Here is a 20,547-nt window from a genome sequence, read left to right as displayed (position 1 = left end):
TTTTAATTGCTCAAAGGAGTAATGGGTTGAGGAAACACTTGAAGGTGCTTGATACCTTTTGTTATGAGGGTGGGATGCAAGTGAACACTAGCAAAAACCAAAGTGATTATCTTCGCTTTGAAAAAAAATAGGAAGACATCATTTTTCTTTTCGAAGGCAATCCTTTAGAGATGTAGATGAGTACAAGTTCCTTGGAAAGAACAATCTCAGTTGGGAAACACATAGACCAAAAAAGATTTCAAGGAGGTTGGAAAACACTATATTCCTTTCAAAATAGATGCAAGAATGCAGAGTTATGGGATTAGAGAACTAAGAAGATGCTTTATGGTTTGTCGGTTGCACTTGTGATCCTTTATAGATGTGAGATTTTGGGTAGCAACATGTTAGATTAGAAATGGAGGCATGAGAGAGAATTTAAAAACATTTAATCATCAACAACCCCAAAATTAAAACCACTGCCATGAGATCTTATTGGTGGAAATAGGTATATTTCCTTTAAAGGCTTTGGCAATGGTTCGATTGTTAATCTATCTAAAGAAAACTCAAGGCATGGGAAAACATTGTTGCCTAAATTGAGCTTGGAGGAAGATTAGATAGAAGAAAGATCAAGTGGACCAAGCAAATTGTCAAATCCAAATGATAAAGTGGAATGTTAATATGCATGAATGTCTAGATGACAATGAAATAAAAAAAGTTTGTGAGGGAAAAATTCAGAAGTATTATATGGGTAAAACAAAATGGGAGCGAAAAAGATTATAAAAGAATTTAATCCCACTCAAGATCACAAGGAGAAAGCATACTTAGATTAGATGTCAAATGGATAGCAAAAATACTTATAGTGCAGCTTAGGACAAGTTTGGACCATTTGAGTTATGAAACAAGTAGATGGATAATAGCTAAGGAAGAATGGGAAGAGAGAATATGTGTATTTTGCAACATGGGAGTGGTATTATAATGGAATGGCCAACTTACATACAATGACATTCACTCTAACTATGAGCATATTTTAAAAGAATACAATTTAGGCACCTTATTTGAACAAAACTAGTTAGACATGACAACAAACTTAATGATCAAAATTCACTACAAAAGAGCAAATTTAAAGAACAAGTTTCAACTGGCCTAAAGTTTGGGCACCCTATTCTGCATGTGTGCTATTTTAGGAGTGTTAGAATTAGAAGACAAAAGTATAAGCTACATACAAATGTAACCAATAATAAAAAGAAATAAAGCACATAGAAGTAGAATTGAAGACACATAGATTTAACGTGGTTCACCCAGTCTTAGGCTACGCCCACCAAAGAAAGAGTCAAATATTATTATGCAGTGAATTGACCTGATTGCAATCGTCGATCCCTTGCAACTCAATATCGCTGCAAGAAGCTACTAAAACTTTCGTATACAAATCCCTAACCTTAAGCCCTTTTAAACAGGACTTATGTTGGTTATAAAATTAGGGTTAAAATATGTCAGCCAATAGAAAAAACAACTTGCATCACCTTTTACAATAATAAAGTCATCTTTGGCCTTTGACCCCATCTTGGAGGCACTGCCTCGAACGCCTGTTGAAAAATTGTGGGGGGGGTGGAGGGGGATGTTAGTGTAGTTTTTTATTTTTCCTATTTTGCTAGGTTTTTCCTACACTTTTAATAATTTCGCGTAGGTTAATAAAGCATGTCTTATTAGGTGAATGGTTGTGAGGTGTCACCTTCCTACATGTGAGCATCCATTAGCTATCTTGGGAAGATACTTTGCTATCTTTAGTCCGATAGATGGTTGCTCCTCATTGGTTAGTGTTGCCACCTCCTGCCTTTTCCTAGCCTATATAAGCATGCTACCTGGCTTGTATTTGCATCTCTTGTTTTTGCATCCTCTTAATGCTATTTTGCTTTCAGCGTTTGCATTACTCTCTTGGAGACTAACTCTGTGTTGCTATTTTGATTTTGTATCATCTGCATTCACAGTTTAGATATTTACTCTTTGCACTAGTTTTCTGGATTATTAATCTTATCAGATTCTAACATGGTATCAGAGCTTTTCTATGTGCAAGAGTAGATTTTAGTTTCCTTATTTGAGAGATTCGGGGGGGGCTAATAAACTTTATTGTAGTTTTTTGAAAAACGAAGTATGCTCTTCTCTTGCATCTTTGGATGATCTTGAGAATTAGAAAAGTTTTGACAAAAACGATTTTTCTTTGGGGTTTCAATCTCAAATCTGACAACCAATTTGCATATTTGGAGTTTTCAATCAGTTTTGCAGGTTCCAACATGCCATTGATGGACTTAGGAAGCTGATCCAGCATTTGCATGTCATATTCTGGTTGCTGGGGTCGTTTTTTAATTTTTGGAGCCGTTTTTTATTGTTAAAGGTGTCTAATTTACACTACAGCAACATCTTCTGTACATCAGAAAGAAAAATGCTTTGTAGATTTTGTTCGCAGCCTCGAAAAACCATCTAGGTATCTTTTAGATTTTGCATGCAAGTTGTATACTTTGCAGAATCAAGCATGCAAAGCTATAGTCATACCCCTCTCCATTGGCAGTCGCAGATTTGAATGCAGTTTTCAAATGTCTCGTTCTTGCTCATACGGACTTCGATTTTGATGATTCTTGTTATGAACTTGGCTATTTTTTTGTGCTCTATCCACTAGTGGAGTTGTTTTTTGATTTTCATGCATGAATTCTTCAGAAATTGCAGATTCTCAGCCATGACTGTGCACAGTTCTCGTTTTGGAAACTTCAGAGGATCATAACTTTCTCATACAACCTCGTATCAAGGCGATTCTTTTTTTGAAAGTGCATGATTTTTCGAGTAGATCATAGTGGTGCTATTTGTTTCCTTGATTATTGTGCCCAAGTTTCACTTTTAGCATATACTCTTCATGAGGGTTTGTAATGCATTGAAATCAAGACCACTAAGTATTTCTTTCTAGTGGTAGTTGTAAACGCACTAAAATAAAGTGCCAAATCATATTTCTTTGGGGGGGTTCTTTGATTGAGTAAAAAAGGGGGGGGCATTATCGTGGCTGGGTTCTCTTCTTTTTAGCATTTTTTCATCATGGATCAAACAAATATGCCCATCCTAACTCCATACAATTACTTTGAGTGGAAATCACGCATGACAATTCACTTAAGGAAAGCTGGATTAAATAGGATAACTATGGGACTTGAAACTGAACCTGCTAAAGATGAAGACAAGCCTAAGTGGTTTAACAAATGTGATGAGGCATATGGAACATTGTGTTTGTCTGTTTCTCTTGACTTGCTATTTCACATTGAGTCTTTGGATACACCAAATGAATTATGGACAAAGCTAGAAACACTATTTGGCACACAAGATTCAATGAGGGGTCATATGTTGGAAAATGAATTAATTAGTTTGAGTCCAGGCAATTTCAACACAATCCAAGATTTCTTCACCAAATTGAAATCACTAAGGCTGCAGTTAAAACAATGTGGAATTGAAAAGAAAGATGAACAACTGATTCTTAGTATTCTCTCTAAGCTAAGTTCAAAATATTCTGTGTTTGTCTCTACCTTCTATGCTACTAAGGGTGCACTTGGTACTCAATTCACCATGCCATCTTTAGATGATTTTGCTGTCAATCTCACTCGAGAACAGGACAAGCTAATCCAGATGGGCACTCTTACGTCCTCTAAGTCACATGCCTTGGCTGCCAACCAAGGCACAAAAGAACAACAAGGACAAAGTAGTAACAACAATAGTAAGGATAAAAAAAAAAAGAATAGCGAGGAGAAGAAGGATCAGATATCGATTTCTTCAAAAGCAACTATTGATACACCATCTTCCAAGGGCGATAAGCCTAAGAAAGAAAATGTCAAATGTGCCTATTGTGAAAGACCTGGTCATGATGAACATAAATGTTTGTAGAAACAACTTGATCACTTGACATACATTCTTGAGAAGAATAATATTAGTGTTCCTGAGTCTATCAAACAAAGTTCTAATGAAGGGTCTAACAAGGAAAAAGAAAACAGCAAGGGGAAAGGAAAGGGCAAGGCCCTTTTTGCAGTTGCTTCCTCACCATCCACTTGGGTTCTTGATTCGAGTGCTTCACACCACATGGCTTCATCTAAGGAAGAACTTGCATCCTTGGAGCCGTGTACTATGCCTTCTATTTTGATGGGTGATAACACTCTTGTTGAGGTGTGTGGGAGACGGTCTGTTGATGTGGGGGATGGCACATTCCATGATGTTCCTTGTGTACCCTCATTGTCAACTAATCTCCTATTGGTACACCAAATCACTCACATAGGTTTAGGCAAGCGGGTTGAGTTCGCTCTTGATTCAGTGGAGATACGTGAGTTGCACAATGATTCTACAGTTATAGTTGGGAGAGCAGATCATCAGTCACGACTCTATATGTTTTCTTACTTTGTTCCTGATCCTCCTTTGACTGTTTCACTCACTCACTCTAATGATGTGAGTAGATTATGGCATGAGCGGTTTGGCCATCTTAACTTCCACTACTTGCATCAGCTTAACCAGCAGAGCATGGTCACAGGGTTGCCTTCTACTTTGACATTGGAGTCACTTGGAATACATGACAGATCTTCTAATGGGTCAAATTCACTTGAGCAGTCTTCTACCTCCACTTCTGATGTAGAGAGTGATTCAGAGGACTCACCTCCTTCCTCTCCTAGTCATCATTTATAGGTTGATGATTCTCCTCTAGATTCTCCATCTTCTGGTCCACTTTGGGCTAGATAGACCTTGCAGTTTGCAGGTGATTGGGTTGGGGATCCATCAGACACTAAGCAGACTCGTTCACAGTTCTAGGATGCTCTACATATCTTCATTGCTACTATCTCAAATCCACAGTCCTTTCATGAGGCTTTTGGTATTTTTGAGTGGGATACAGCTATGCAGGAAGAGTATAGTTCCTTGATGAGGAACCACACTTGGGATCTTGTCCTTTTTTTTAAGGGAAGAAAAATTGTTCGATGTAAGTGGATCTATTGGACAAAATTTGCAAGCTTTGCTGGGGTATGGGATGCTTCATCTTTTGGGGGGGCCGCTTCCTCTCACTTGGAGTCCTAATTTTCTTTGGGGAGTCTCTTTTCTCTCTCTTTTGGGGGAATTTTATGTACATGGGTACCTCATTAGGCTTGACTTGCCGGGACCCATTTCTACATCCACCTAAGCTTCGCTTATGGGGGGGTGTTAGTGTAGTTTTTTATTTTTCCTATTTTGCTAGGTTTTTCCTACACTTTTAATAATTTCGCTTAGGTTAATAAAGCATGTCTTATTAGGTGAATGGTTGTGAGGTGTCACCTTCCTACATGTGAGCATCCATTAGCTATCTTGGGAAGATACTTTGCTATCTTTAGTCCGATAGATGGTTGCTCCTCATTGGTTGGTGTTGCCACCTCCTCCCTCTTCCTAGCCTATATAAGCATGCTACCTGGCTTGTATTTGCATCTCTTGTTTTTGCATCCTCTTAATGCTATTTTGCTTTCAGCATTTGCATTACTCTCTTGGAGACCAACTCTGTGTTGCTATTTTGATTTTGTATCATCTGCATTGACAGTTTAGATATTTACTCTTTACACTAGTTTTCTGGGTTATTAATCTTATCAGATTCTAACAGGGGAGTGGACTGTGCTAATAAAGCGGAAAAAAAAACCTCTAAGCTTGATTAGGCTTCACATAACAACGAGATTTCAGGCTACTTCGGCCTTGCAGACGTTATAAAAATCATTATTCATAGGAAAGAAATAAAACGTCTTTTTTTTTCTCCAAAAAATTAAAAAAAAGCCATCATAATTTTTTGTGGAAAAGAATTAGAAAACCCTTTTTCTTTGAGCAAACACGGAAACCCTCAAATGTGGCAAACAAAACCTTCTAAAAAATGCAGTTCTGAGACAAAAAAAAGAGGTAAAAAACCCTTGTGCTCAGAAGAAAATTCTTCAAAATCTGTAAAGAAAGCCTTCAAATTCTTCAGACATTTGCAATGTTATTATTAAAATTTTGGCAAAAAAAACTTAAGTTATTAATTTTTTTATAGGATTTCCCACTAATTTTTATACATTAATGTTAAAAACTTTTGGATTTTGAGGCCAGTTATGGAACTACGAAAACTAACTTACGAGTTTAGATACCATGAAATAATAATCAATTGATATTCAATGAGTAATCAAATAAGAGACAGAGGCTCCTTAAGTAAGGAAATACAAAGATCATGTTTCTAAAAGAAATGAACATTAACTGAGAGCGAAAATAGATAGATACTAAACTATGTAACTGAAGATATATTAAGCAGCCAGATACATTAAGTGACCAGATCCATCTAGGTGACTTAAATGACCATTATGAGATACATAATACTAATACATTGGCTCTATTTTTGGCAGCTTTAGGATAATTAAGATTTGTCTCTCCTTTTCATGGTGCTGTCACAGGATCCTCTATACAAAAGCATTGCAACTCTTCAATGGCTATAAGATTTAACATTTTCTTTGCTTTAGACTTTTAGTATAAGAATGCTTTTTTGGTTTTCAATGTTTTCTCTTCAATCTTGGATATTTAAATATATTGTGGACTTTGGGATCCTTTGTCCTCTGTGCTATACTTAATACTTTTCTTTCTTTTCTTTTCTTGTAAAGAACATACAATCTTGCATTCTAGATGGAACAATCATAATTGACTGCTTTCGTATAGTCCATTAGCTTATGTTGTGATTTTTCTTATGCAACATTAACATCTGGTAAGAACCTCGCATATCAATGCTGTGCACTAATGCTAGTTTATTGGATAGTTCAACATAAGTACTTGCATCTCTCTCTCTCTCTCAAATGTAAGAGAAATCGAGTCACTAACTTATGACTGGTTTTCCTTTTAAATGCTCTATGGTCAATTTCAAATTGTATTCTACTACATTTTTTGAAAATTAAAATCTGAAAACAATCAAAGCTTGAATTAACTTTGCACAGCTTTCCAATCACATTATCTAAAGCAATATTAAACAAATGGGACAAGTACTTGATTTATTTCGACTTTCTTTCAAGTCTCATAGAAATCGCTACTAAACAACTATAGTAAGTTCAATATGGGATGACTTGATTCTTAGTGGATCTACTACAATTGGGATTTTTGTCATATTATATATTGGATATTCTACATCTTATGTAATGCCCTGCTGAGAGATCCTTGGAACAAGGATAAACAAAGGCATATATATATATATATATATATATATATATATATATATATATATATATATATATATATAAAGTAAGTCGCAACAACAATATCTTACACTAGAAAGCAACGAAAGACTAACATAACCAAAATGCCAAAGATCCCCAAACGTCACTACTTACCAACTCAGAATCAAAGATCAAACCAATAATGAGAATACCCAAAGAGATCTGGATAACATCAATGAATCCCAAGAGAGGAATATTGAACTATCAATCCCAAGTAAGATGTTCTTTTTAAGCCCAAAGTAAAAGTTCCTAGCATAGTTAAACATACATGTCCATTTCCAACTAACCATAACATAATCAAGAAAAGTAAGTAGAGACCCTCAAATGGTCATGCACAAGACAAGGGCTCAATGTTACACCCACTCATCTATTGGACACCATGACGGAGGACAAATGTTGAATCCTGAAATTTGGCTAAGTCTGAAATCCTGAAACCTTGAAATTAGGCTAAGCTTGAAATCCCGTCACCTTTAGAAACGTGGAATCTTTTTCTCAACTCCTAGAGGGCTGGAACCTATCTCAAATGAATTGTCGTATATAAAAAGTCCATCTTAAGTATAAGAAAGAAGAGTTCTTTCTTATACTTAAATGATATATTTTATACACTCTAAACTGAATGGTCAAGGTATTGGGAGCAGGAACTCCCAAAAGGGTATCCACATTACCTTCTGAAACATATTGGACAAGTCGAGAAATATCTACTATTTGGCCGAGCAGGTCTAGTACGATGCTTCCTACTATTGCCATACAATAGACTTCATAATACTGATACGATACCCATCCAGTATTGTATGATAATGCACAAAGTATTGTTTAGTGTTGTATGATAATCTTCAAGAACTAGTTCGATACAAGGACAACCTGTACAAAATTGGCAAACTGTCGCTCAAGATACTCATAAGGCCCAATCGACCGACTCAAAGAAAAGTAGGGTTAGAACTAGTGTTACCAGGCTTGAACTTGGCTCGGACTCGGTCAGCTTGGACTCGATCTTAGCGGCCAGACTCGGCAAGGACTCGACAAATTTTAAAAACCCATGAAATTCAAAGATTTTTAAGGATTTTAAGTTTTTTTCATGCATCATTTAGCCAATTAACATCAAATACACAATAATTAAGATAAACATAAGCTACTTTGCACACATACAACTTTTCATAGATCACCGTATGCATAAATGCGAATTTTTGAAAGAAATTACTTGAAGTTAAACTTAATAGCATAACAGAAATATGAAATATAGTGTAACTGTCAAATGTCTACACTATGTGTGGAATATGCAATCCATTGAATCAAAAGTTCAAAACGTATATCAAAAGAAAGGCTCATAGTAGCTTATGTCTTCCTACAAGTATGCCTAAGATAGGTCATGGAAGACTTTAGAGCCATCCTCTCTCCCTATGTCTGATGTTGAACCTCAATGACATGCTCATCCTCCTCATCCTCATACTCATCCTCATAATCCTCATCATCAAAGTCAAATCCATCACTCTTGGACTCAAGGTTGTGTATTGGGTCTCTTTGTGCTCTAGCCTCCTCCAGTGCCATCGCCGCTGCCTCTGCCTCTCGATCCACCTGATTAACCCACTCCAAGTCTTCATCACTGAACACAAGATCATCAACCTATGTGTTCCACCCTACTTATATCATCAACCTTCTTCTTTCTCTATTCTTTGTGTTTGCAAGTGATTGAATGTCCTTTTTAGGTCTTACTTATGCTTTACATACCAAAACAAACAAAGAAAAACATTAAAAAACTTTTTTTTGGTCCTTTTTGGACACTAACCACTAGCCGAGTCAAGTTGACAAGACTTGGTGAGTCAGCCAAGTTAGCCAAGACTCGGCTAGGACTTGGCCGAGTCCGAGTCAAGAGGCCATCTATCTTGTTTTTCTTGGCTCGCTGAGTCCTGTAATGTTGGTTAGAACCTCTCCACCAGGGAGTACCGAAACCACCAAAGTCGAGGAGTAATCACTCAAACACATAAAATAAGATCAATTAACCCTAACATACTAGAATGTCGAAGCAAAAGAATTTGTCATCTAAACGATAGCATCATAAGCCAAACATGAGTCACAAGCAACATCACAATAAAAAGGATTGAGGAACCACAAGATGCTATCTCCAAAACATGATAAACAACTGAATAAACACAACCTTGCTCGTTTCCTCCCAACCTTAATGGCATCATGAGACCTCAAGGATCCTAACCATACCCCCGAGTATACTCTCTCATTCCACCACCAAGATCGTTGGTGTTGTCTTATGAGATCTTTCTTACCAATAAACCATCCATAGCATCATAAGAAACAAGAACATCTAACATGCTAATCTACCAATAGCATCACTAATCCAAAACAGTGGTAAGAAACATCAACTAAGAAACAAGATACAAATCACAATAAAGGAATGCATCAATTAACATACTAAACATCATCTAAACATGATATCAAAAGCATCCAAAGTAAAGCATCAATCACAAGGAAACATACTTCAGATATATCGAAGTACCAAGTTAACATTCAACACTGACCTCAAACTACAAGTAGACCATCTCTATACACTAGTCCTCAACAATGGTATAGGTAGCTATGCCTCCTAACCATGTGGTACCCGTAGGCCCACTCTTGTTGTGCTGATGGAGATGGTGATTCGACCACAAACACAAAGAACAATCATCCAAGGCTAACACTCACGCCAAACAGAACAGAGGATTGAAACCAAGATCATGAGACAATGCAGTACAATAGGTCCTAGTCAAACACTTTAAGGGATAAATATGTAGGGACTCTAGTGGAGTATAAGTCGCTTGGCATTGGATAACCCAAGTTATATTGGTATGGTAAATCAGCTCCCTCGGGAGGCTACATATCTAGTGCAGTAAATCAACTCTAATAGGATGCCACACACCATGCCCTCGTATAGTATCGTAAATCAACTCCCTCAAAAGGTCACATACAATACACGTATTCTCTTATCATTAAGTTTTACTACCTAGTTTTTAATTTGGTTATCACCTATTTAAAACCTCGTCATGTTACCTTGTCGTCCACTTCTAGGTCAAGGTCCACGAGAGAAGCCTACTCCACACATCTACCCTACATACCCATGCTCATCACATGATGAGTGCCCGCAGGCAATGCATTTTTCCAACCCAACCTTTAATGAACTATCTCTTGACTGACCTAAATCTGGGAGTTTGGGTCTCGCAAGACCCTGTCATACGCACGCGCACGTGCTCATGTGTGAGCATAACCAACGACATTAAATCAATGCTAAACAACGGTTGGATGAGAAAACAAGAAACACCAAGCATAAAAACACCCTCAACCGAGCATATCGTCAGGAGTACAAATTCAACACGAATCACAATGAAGATAAGGTGAAAACATGGCCGTATTAGAAATTTAGTATACATGCCAAATCTACGACCAAAATCAATGCCAAGAAATTCCGGAGAAAGCTGAGCGGCATGCAAAATGAGGCGATGTAAAATTCGCTAAAAAATTAAGGTTGTTAAAAATCGACAAAATTAAAACTCTTTTCCCAAATGGGGGTAAATGTAACATACCATTTTTACTAAGTTGAAAGTAAAGAACATATTCTAAGATTATAACCGAATATCATAACGGAATGACATGAAGTAATATTAGAAACAATACATCATACAAAAATGAAATTATTTCTGGAATTTATTATGTAAGCTATAAAATCAAATTTAAGTAATGACTATATCCATTTCATATGAAGGGCAACTAAATTAACTTCTATAACTGACTTCTACAATTACATTTTGAAAGATTTAAATCAAATTAACCATATTTACAAGTATACATTTTAAAGTAATCTAAAAGTACGTACAAGTAAAAAGATTTAGAATTTCATTCATGTACTGAAATAATTGACGATGTGTTGTGGAAGCCTCAAAATCTGGCGAAGAGGTGAAGCATTTACATAGGCTTAACTTCCCAACCACGGATCTTAACATATCCCCACACAATCTCTTACAAGAAAGACCCTCCCTACCTTGGGTTAGGCTTGGGACACCATAGTCCTACCATCTTGAGCATATTGGTGTTAGAGTGTTGGCTAAGCAGTAGTCAAGGTTGAGGAATTCCTCCATCAACTTTCCCTTTGTCAGCTAGCATTCCCGATCTCTAGTGATCATTTGTGGCAAGCATGCCTCTAATCTACCTTGGCCTAGGATTTAGGTGGGCATTGAACAACCCGATCACCACCACTTGACTTGACAATCGAATATATCTTGGACAATGATGAGCTGACTTGGACTACGAAATTTCTTTCTTTAAATGTTAAGATAATTAAGACACTGATTAATAGTTTATCTTCCTTTTAGGAATACCTCTTCTCTTCGTCCATTTACACCTGGCTCTGCTAGCCTTGGGTGCAGCTTAGGAGACTGCTGGTAATTATGAGATTCTTGTCAATCAGATTTGTTTGTGGGTACCATTCTGACTATAACCACAGCTGGTATATAGAAAATACTAGAGTAAATCAGAAAATACTTCAAGGCAAAGATGTAGCGGACCTTATACAATATAAAAATGTTATGCATTAGACAATTGCTGAGCATTCATTTTAAAGGGAACTAAAACAGTTCAGTCCCCACAGGCATGCACTCGATATGCATAGATAAGATCTTGTCATAAATAAAGAAAGAGCAGGGCCGACGCTTCTTAGAAATTCTCACTACATTTTGAACCTTGGTTAGGACTCAGGTACACAACCGAGCTTATGATCATGATACTATATCATTTTCCAGTGATAGATAAAGAGAGAAGTTTGCATTGAAAAGGCATAGCATGAAATAAGAATAACTTGCAGAATGTTTCATAACCTGAGAAAAGAAACAATTCAATTGCTGACGTGATTCTTTGGGCAACAACTCCATGCGCTATGGCTTCCACCCGCATGGCTCAATACTATAGATTAAGTGTGGTACTACGCTTCAAAATATATGCGAAAAGGTGAGAGGATACTTTGGTTCAAAGAGTAATTGCATACAAGAAGGAAACGAAAAATAAGAAAGATCGTCCAGCCGCGGGGAAGGGAGATAAAGCCTCCTATGCTTCCAGTTACAAGGAGCTCGATATCGATTACAAGAACTCCATAAATTCAAATTTAAAAGTTGATGTCGATAAGGTGGCAATGCTCATCGATTTGTAGTCCTAATAAAACATAAAGATCATATTTTTTCATGGTGTAAAACACACACACACACACACACATATATATATATGTCATAATGCTATTGAATTTTACCTATAATTGTACCTACATATACATATATCTATACGCGTGGGTGATTTTGAGAGTACATATAATTCCTTTTTATCATTATATTCTCTCTAGGTAGGCATGCATATATGTATATATACATGTAAGTGCAATTCATAGATATTATCAGAGTATCATGGTGGCATCATATATATATATATATATATATATATATATATATATATATATATATATATATATATATATATATATATATATATATATATATAAAGTTTATAATGTTGATCACTTTCACAATCTCAAAATGAGAGAGGTAATAGTTCTTTTCATGATATTAAATGAATAATATTTCTTTTGTTATAAAAATTGATCAAGTAGCTCATGACTGTCCTAAGTAAACTCCATTTCCTAGCCGTTAAATCCTTCATCAAGGTAGTTAGAGCCCATACCTGATGGTCTGATGATGGACTAATTTGGTGCCCCATTCCTTGAATTCTGCTCCTGCACCAAAAATGCATAATCCACAATAATAACATGTTCTTCCATTTAATTTGAAACATCAAGGAAAACACAATAATTGATAGTTGTCACATCCACTAACCACCACCAACATTTATCTAAAATATAAGCATATGAAATAACAATAATCGACTAACAAGTCATTAACACATGAATCAATTCAATTATTCATAATTTTCATCCCGCTCTGAATCCAAAAAGCCTACTTTCGTGTCGATCCCACTCTCACAACAAACAAATATCTAAATTGCTCAGAAGGGGTTTTGGAGGATTTGCTCCAAAATCCTGAATTAAAAATGTGGGAAGTGAGAATTGTTTCTCTTTTGGGCCATAGATGGACTTTTAAACAAAGTGACATATTAAAGGAAAAAGGAATAACATGAATAAACTAAATCCCTTTTTACCCTAGATAAATCAAATAATTCCAATTAAATGGAATTAAATTGTGGCAAATTATTTCAAAATAATTATAAATCAAATATAATATTTCCCTTAAACAAGAAAACACAACAATTTAGTAATTTCCTCGACCACTACGGACTCCTAAATGCACAGACATTTCACTAATCTAGTCACAATGCATAATGAATTCGGATTTACCAAATTACAGGAGGATTTAATTATTTAATTAACTTGGATACGTTGCCCATACAAGGACATTGGCTCAGTATGAACAATCAAATCACTAACCCCACATGCCACTGCCGGGGATATAAGTCCTGCAGAATAAACAATATGATCAAAGTGTAGATACACAATAATAATATAGCTGAAGCAATAGTGCACAAAATTGCGTAAATAATCATTTAATTAATTTCATCAAAATAACATATTTGGATCATTCATTTGCACCATAATAAAAGTTTACTGCATGAATGATATGAATATCGGTAGTACAAGCACATCAATTATAATCCAATAAAGTCCATCATAAATCCATGAACAAAGTTTATATCCGAATACAAAACAACTAGATATCATCATAAAGCATCATGTCACATCACTAGCATCACCGTGCAAATATGATCAAACTGAACAGTGTAGCAACTAACATCTATCAGCTATGATATTGACAATCAAGATAATGTCTAAACATGGAAGCATCTCAAATGCACATAAACATGAATGTCACAAAGTATCACCGAACAAAAAAGACCCAAGGGATAGAATGCAAACATGGTAGGCACTACATCTTATGGTAAAATTTGTCTCTCGTATGCATATATCTCTTCTACAATGTGTTACCAGCCTTTCGGCCTTGTAATTTTTATTCTTGCATTTTATCCGTCTTGATGATTTCCTTGTCAGTCTGAACCTTGAACTTGAACCTTTGAACCAGTTGGTTCAAAGTTTAAGAGTTCAAGTCGTCTTCGTCTTGTTGGGACATCTTGTTCACAATTGCCCATGTTGCTTTTTCCTTGAACTTGAACTCTTGGACAAATTGAGTTCAAGGTTCAAGGTTCATTCCTCAGACTCATGCATCCATTTTAAGACTAGGTCACACCCATGACGTCAGTCGATTTTCGGTGCTTGTTTTGAAATTGAACTTTGAATTGACAATGATTCAAGTTCAGAGTTCATTACTGTTTGATTTTTCTTAAGTTCATAGTTCGTTACTGTTTGATTTTTCTTACTTTGGTGAGTAAGTCGACGAGCACTGAATTCCTATATTTTATGACTATTGAGTTTGAACCTTGAACCTTTCCCCTTGGTTGAAGAGTTCAAAATTCTTCAGTCTTAAAGAAAAACACGCAAGCTATGATGACAAGTGGCATTACGAAGATTATCAAATCTTTCCTGAAAAGAAAGAAAAGAAATGCTTTGATGGTTTATCAGTGTGAAAGGTGGTGAGGAAATTTAGTACGTGCGGAGCTAAACCATACTCGTTAATGATTGAAAGGACTTGTCAATCGGTACTTTCCTCATTCATTTGTGATGTGCTTTCCTGTCTAAAACTGTTTTTAGTTTCCTTTTGTGTTTATTCTGCCGTTGCCATATGAGGTAAGAGTTATGATCCTTCCTGGAGATGCAAGCAGCCTACAACATAATCTCTCCCATCAGGAGATTTGTCATTTCTTCGTCATGATGAGTCTCATTCTTTTTCCTCATTAGCTGCTATTTAAATTTCCTTTTAGAGGCAAATATAGCTTTGCTGCCCTCTTTCATTTTGTCTTTTCCTATGGTAAAATTGTAGTCTGTTCTTCTAACATGGCTACATCCCGTCCGAAATTACCAAAAGAAAAGATAACCACCACCCTCACTAGTTTCTTGTCAGTACTAGGGGACACCTTTCTTTCTAATGAGTACATTGGGATATTAACGGAAAGGTTTTTAAAACCTAAGCCAAGGTCTATTGTAGAAAAGATATCTGAAAGTGGGTTGTTGCAAGCCGGGGGATTTCCAGAAGTGGTCCTTTGCCCAGAGCTGGTTTTAGAGTTTAGGAAGAAGTATGATGCTATCCACAGGTGCATTGGAACGCAAATAGGGCAAGTTTTGGTCTATGTAAATAGGATTACTATTATGGGTGCCTTGAGGATTCCTTCGCATGAAGAATATGAAGCTTGGACTATCAACTTGTCTGACTCCCAGTTTGACATAGACACCAGAACATTTAATAATGCCATACCTAAGAATTGGTTGCATAAATTGGAAAAAGGGGGTTCTCGTCTTCCTCATCCCTTGACACGAGAACATATGATTCCCGAAATTAAAGATGCAATCACTCTTCTGAATAGAGTCAAAGGAAATGAAAATGCCTTCTATTGGGAAAACTGGATGTATTTCTTTGTCCAGGCCATTTTGAGTGAGGGAAAATATGTTGATTGGGCTGAGATTATAGCAGACCAACTGCATGAACAACTTTTGCAAGTGTCTGGTGTTTCCGGATTCTATATGGGTTCTTATTTGTTCTACATTTTAGCATGTTGCACAGGATGGGATGGTTTGCCCCACACAAACTGGGTAAATGACATGCCTATATATGATTACTACCCTTTACTGCAGAAAGAAAAGAATCCCAACGGTTTCAAAAGAGTTCAAGATACTTTTCTTGGTAAGTTGGTTCTTGAGATTCAGGTTAAAGAATATAGGAGATTGTCTGAAGAAGCAGCTCAATTTGTTAGAATCTACGGTAATTTCTTCACCCAATTTCCCAAATTCACATATATAAGAGTGGGTGGGTATGAAGGCAAACCTCTGAAACTACCTAGGTATTGCCTGGATCGTTCTATCCTGATCGAAGTTTGTAGGTAGGTGGCTAAAGTGGATAAGAACTGTAAAGCTAGGAAAAGTTTTGGTTTTGCTTTCCTTATAAAGCTCGACTATTATCAATTCAAAAGCATTCAAGATGCTTTGGGTTTAGGACTTGAACTAAAAACTATGAACTTGGCACTCTACTCTGTTCGCTCTTGATTTAATAGTAAAGGTTTTGCACAGCCTCAATCTCAGTTGCGCCCATCTTTCACACACATTCCCCACATGGAAGATTTCTGGGCAGATTGCGAAGAAGACAATAAGGTGAGGAAGCGATGGTGGTCCAGGTTTACTTCGAAAAAAATTAAGGAGTTCAAGCTATAGATGGATGTTAAAAATGTAGAAGAAGAAGGCAAGGAAGTAGTTGAAGCTGAAGTTGAAGCTTTTCCCTTGCCTGAAATAGATTGGAATCTGTCCGAGGAAGATGATCTTCAAGCTAGAACCCTCCCTGTTAATGAATGAACCAAGAATTGGTTAGAAGAGAAAAAGGAAATCTAAATTGGGACATGCAGAGCTACATCCTCATAAAGACTCTACCAGTTCTAGATCAGCTCTGCCTATTCATAGTACTGATAAAATTGTGACATTGTCCTCTACAGGTGCCTTAAACCCTGAACCTGAAGTTGAACTTGTTGTTCAGAGTTCTTCAATCTTCAACTTCAGTGAGGTGGACTTGTTCCTGCACTAAGAAGAAGAAAACACAACAAGCTGCAGTGGTGAATTCTAGTGTGGAACCAATCAAAATTGAGGTTATGGCTGAATCCGTCGGGGAAAGTTGGATTGAAATCATGGACCAAAGTAACCAACAAGCATTGGATGGAGCAGGTAGTTTGAATTCATTAACTGTTGGAACTTCCCCCGTTCCTCAAACTCCTTCGCCCAAAAGTGGTTCTTCAGCATCAAATTGGTTCGATTTGTCGGTGAGCAAGGAAAAAAGCATAGTCCCTATGAACATCTCAGTTGAAGACATGGTTGGAAAATGCCTAGGTAAAACTCCAAAGAGTAAGAAGCCCAAGATTGGAACCTTGTTGGAAGTAGATGAACAATAAGGGAATTGGGTGGCTCACATCTACAAACCATCTGCATATAAAAGTTTGGATGACATCACACCTCAAGACTATAAGGTAGAAAAGACCATCCTTGGTCCAGCTTTCAGGGCTACTGACATGAAAATCCTCGACGTTGGTCATGCCAAAGTCACCAACCAGATTTGGAAAGATTGGAAAGAAAAGGAGGAATTGATTCAATCTATCCGTTTGCTGGCAGAATACATCCACGCTTTGCAGAATGCTGAAGCTGAAGTTCAACTTTAGGCCATTTCTATGGTCAATGTAACTTCCCTTGCAAATCAACAATTTATTGATCAGGCAGAAAGGGATATATCAATTTCTCATGCTTTTGATGAGTGGATTGAATCTGTTGTTTCTCGAGAAGCCAATTACATAGCCCACCTGGCTGAGACAAGGGCGAAAGTTGATCAAATGAGGGAAGGTCTAGAATCGAAGCTGAAAGTCTGGGAAGTGGAAAAGGAGAAATGGGATGAAGTCCGATGAAGTGATCATCCATATAACTGAAGTCCAAGAGTATGGAGTGGATAAATTCCTAGCAGAGAAACCGAGTCCCAGCATAGATGCTGATTTCCTTTATGTGTCCAGAACTAATCTAGAGTGGAGAAACATGGTGATTGAACAATGTCTGAAAGAGTGTTCAGAACTGGTTAAAGAGCTGGAATGTTTAAAACAAATTCTGGATAATGACATAAAATGCATTGACGTTGAAATCATGGGAAACAAAGACCAGCTGAATAAAGATCTGAAAGATATAAGTGCTGCTTGCCAGGATAAACTAAGAGCAATGAAGGAAGCCAAAGAAGTTTCTGTTGCAAACTTCATCATCACAACTTGGGCAGGCTCCATGATGATCATCTAATGGTTCAAGACAAAAAGCTGGAGCACGCCTGTAGAGTAATCACCATTTGGCAATTGAAGACAGAGCAGCTGGGAATTCCTCAATAGAAGGAAATTGTAGAGTTCAAAGTCGGCTACAAAGAGTGGAAAGAAGCAACTGAGAACGTGTCCGCGGGCCAAGGCGAGCAAATCGACCAAGTCAGCGCACTTGGCAATTGAATAGTAACTAGGGGCCTTGGCCATTAGTTGCTTTTGTTTTAATTAGCCGTATTCTGGTTTTCAGTTAGAACTCTCGGTAGCTCCTTCTGGAGTTAGTTTTAAAACTACTTTAAAAGCCCTGCGTGGCTATAAGTACTTTATTATTCGACTATGCAAGGGTCGATACTCTGGATAATTTTCTTTTGGTACTAATTAGATATCTAACTTGCTCAGGAAGAGATTTTGTGGGGCTACTTTATATGAATTAACAGAATATGATAGTGAATCTGTTGGTCCTTCTCATGATATCATCTTGGGCTTGAAATCTTATGGTTTTAGGTAATCTGGATTAGTTTCGTATGGAATGCAGTCTTGACTGTGATGATTAATTGTCTATTATTTCTATAAATGGCTCCTAAACATTAATATTCAGTAGAATCGATCAGTTTATTTGATTCTTTTTTTTTCCCTCTCTTGTCGAGTAAGTCTCAAGTCTTTTTTCTGAATCCGCTGATGTTTAGTAATACTTTTGCATGTTTATGGAAAAGTGTTCTCAAATGCCTTTAGTTCTTTCTGGTCAAAAGAGTGGATTTTCTCTCATTCTTTTAAAATAAACGAGGTTATTGCCAAACTTATTTAGGAGGGAGCTGTGCCTCTAAAACACAGAGTTCTAGGTAAAAACTCATTTGTTGTGAATTCCTTTTTCCTATTTTTGGATTATAAAGGTCATACATCAATTAAAAGGAAAAACTATTTGCTAACACAGTGCATTAGTGTTTTCTTGCATACTTGCACACTTGGACATAATATTGCATATGTAATTAAATATGTGCAATCACTGAGTATATAAAGACATGGTTGAGTATCTTTTATTTGTTATGCTTATCTTTTATTTGTCATGCTTATCTTACTAGTATGTAACAGAAATGTAACTTTTATATCAAATTTCTTGCATTTCTTTCTGCATTAATTATTTGAATAGCTACAGTGGAATCTATTACTACATTTGCTGGATCACTTAAACCACATACATTTCGGCCCATTGTTGGATAACTATCCCTTCATGAACTATAACTTTCTTTAGTATTGGAAATTTTATTGTAAACTCATATATGTACTAAATTTGATTTCATTCATCTGAAGCTTACTTGTTTGTCTATTGAATTATGCTGATTCTTACAGGAAGAGAAGAAAAAGGCTATGATAAATCAGATGGTAGCAAAGCTTACGAATGTTTGTTGGGATAAATGTATCACCAGTACTCCTGGAAGCAAGTTTAGCTCCAGTGAGACGGCATGCCTCACAAACTGTGCACAGCGTTTTATGGATATGAGTGTAATGATCTATGGACGCTTCCAGAATATGCACTAAACTTTAAAAGTTCGTGAAGAAGTTTACTGCATTCAAATGACAGTCTGTAAGCACACATTCAGAATCTTAGTTCACTTTGTTGGAGATTTGCAAATTGTTTGAGAGGGGTAGTAATTGCTAGATAAATATGTTATTATTTTAAACTTAATTCTTGTAGTGGTTTTCATTGGGTAGGTCTGGTACTTTCCTTGTCTTGGAAGATGCCAAAGCAATTAGTTAGAGGATGACCAGGCACATCAGGGAATTTACTATTTGATTCATCAGAGTTTTGAGAATTTGATTACAGGGTTCAAAGTTATCAAGATGGGAGGCCACTGTGGCTGTGAGCTTTCTGGGTGATGGAAACGGAATTGTCAATCTTTTGGTCATTGGCTTTTTTATAATTTTGTATTATCTAAGCATATTCTTGTAATATTTTTGCATTGGTCAAATGGACACGTGACATTATTAAGAGGTGGATCTCTTCATTTTTTGAAATATATTATAGCTATAAGTCAGATAAAACTTCCACTTTAATCTATAAAGCTACTCATAAAGATTTAATTTCTTAACAAAAATTAACTGATTTAACACTAGACTGCATTTCAATTACAGCTTGCCAATTCAATTAAACACCACTGCGACTTCATCTAGTTTTACTGCTAGTTTTGGGTGTTTAGAGAAGCTGTGTAACTTCTGAAGAAGAGTAGGGCTGAAGGATTTGTTTGACAAATTAATGACATAACAAGACGTGGGGCAGGCTGCATACGGTCCACTTGTACTTCACTTGAAAGAGTCCAACCACTCTTTGCATATAATATTCTCGGTGAACTTTCAT

The 20,547-nt window shown here is 36.6% G+C and overlaps 1 protein-coding gene across 1 annotated transcript in view; it reads left to right on the top strand.

Moving 5' to 3' along the window:
• The window catches only part of LOC149536083 (mitochondrial import inner membrane translocase subunit TIM8-like), a 63,552-nt gene extending 43,371 nt beyond the window's left edge, over positions 1–20,181 (top strand). The window contains exons 2-3 of the mRNA XM_089806539.1: positions 19,542–19,776; positions 19,905–20,181. Coding sequence (XP_089662665.1) covers positions 19,542–19,730 — 189 coding nt within the window. The 3' untranslated portion in view covers positions 19,731–19,776; positions 19,905–20,181. The remainder of the gene's footprint in view (positions 1–19,541; positions 19,777–19,904) is intronic.
• The last annotated feature ends 366 nt before the right edge of the window (positions 20,182–20,547 follow it).

The sequence above is a fragment of the Cupressus sempervirens genome, chromosome 10, assembly GCF_028749045.1.
Source record: "Cupressus sempervirens isolate cs-2001-9-10 chromosome 10, ASM2874904v1, whole genome shotgun sequence".
Classification (NCBI taxonomy): domain Eukaryota; kingdom Viridiplantae; phylum Streptophyta; class Pinopsida; order Cupressales; family Cupressaceae; genus Cupressus; species Cupressus sempervirens.
The sequence above is the reverse complement of the archived record's forward strand: the minus strand, read 5'-3'. Positions and strand labels throughout refer to the sequence as shown.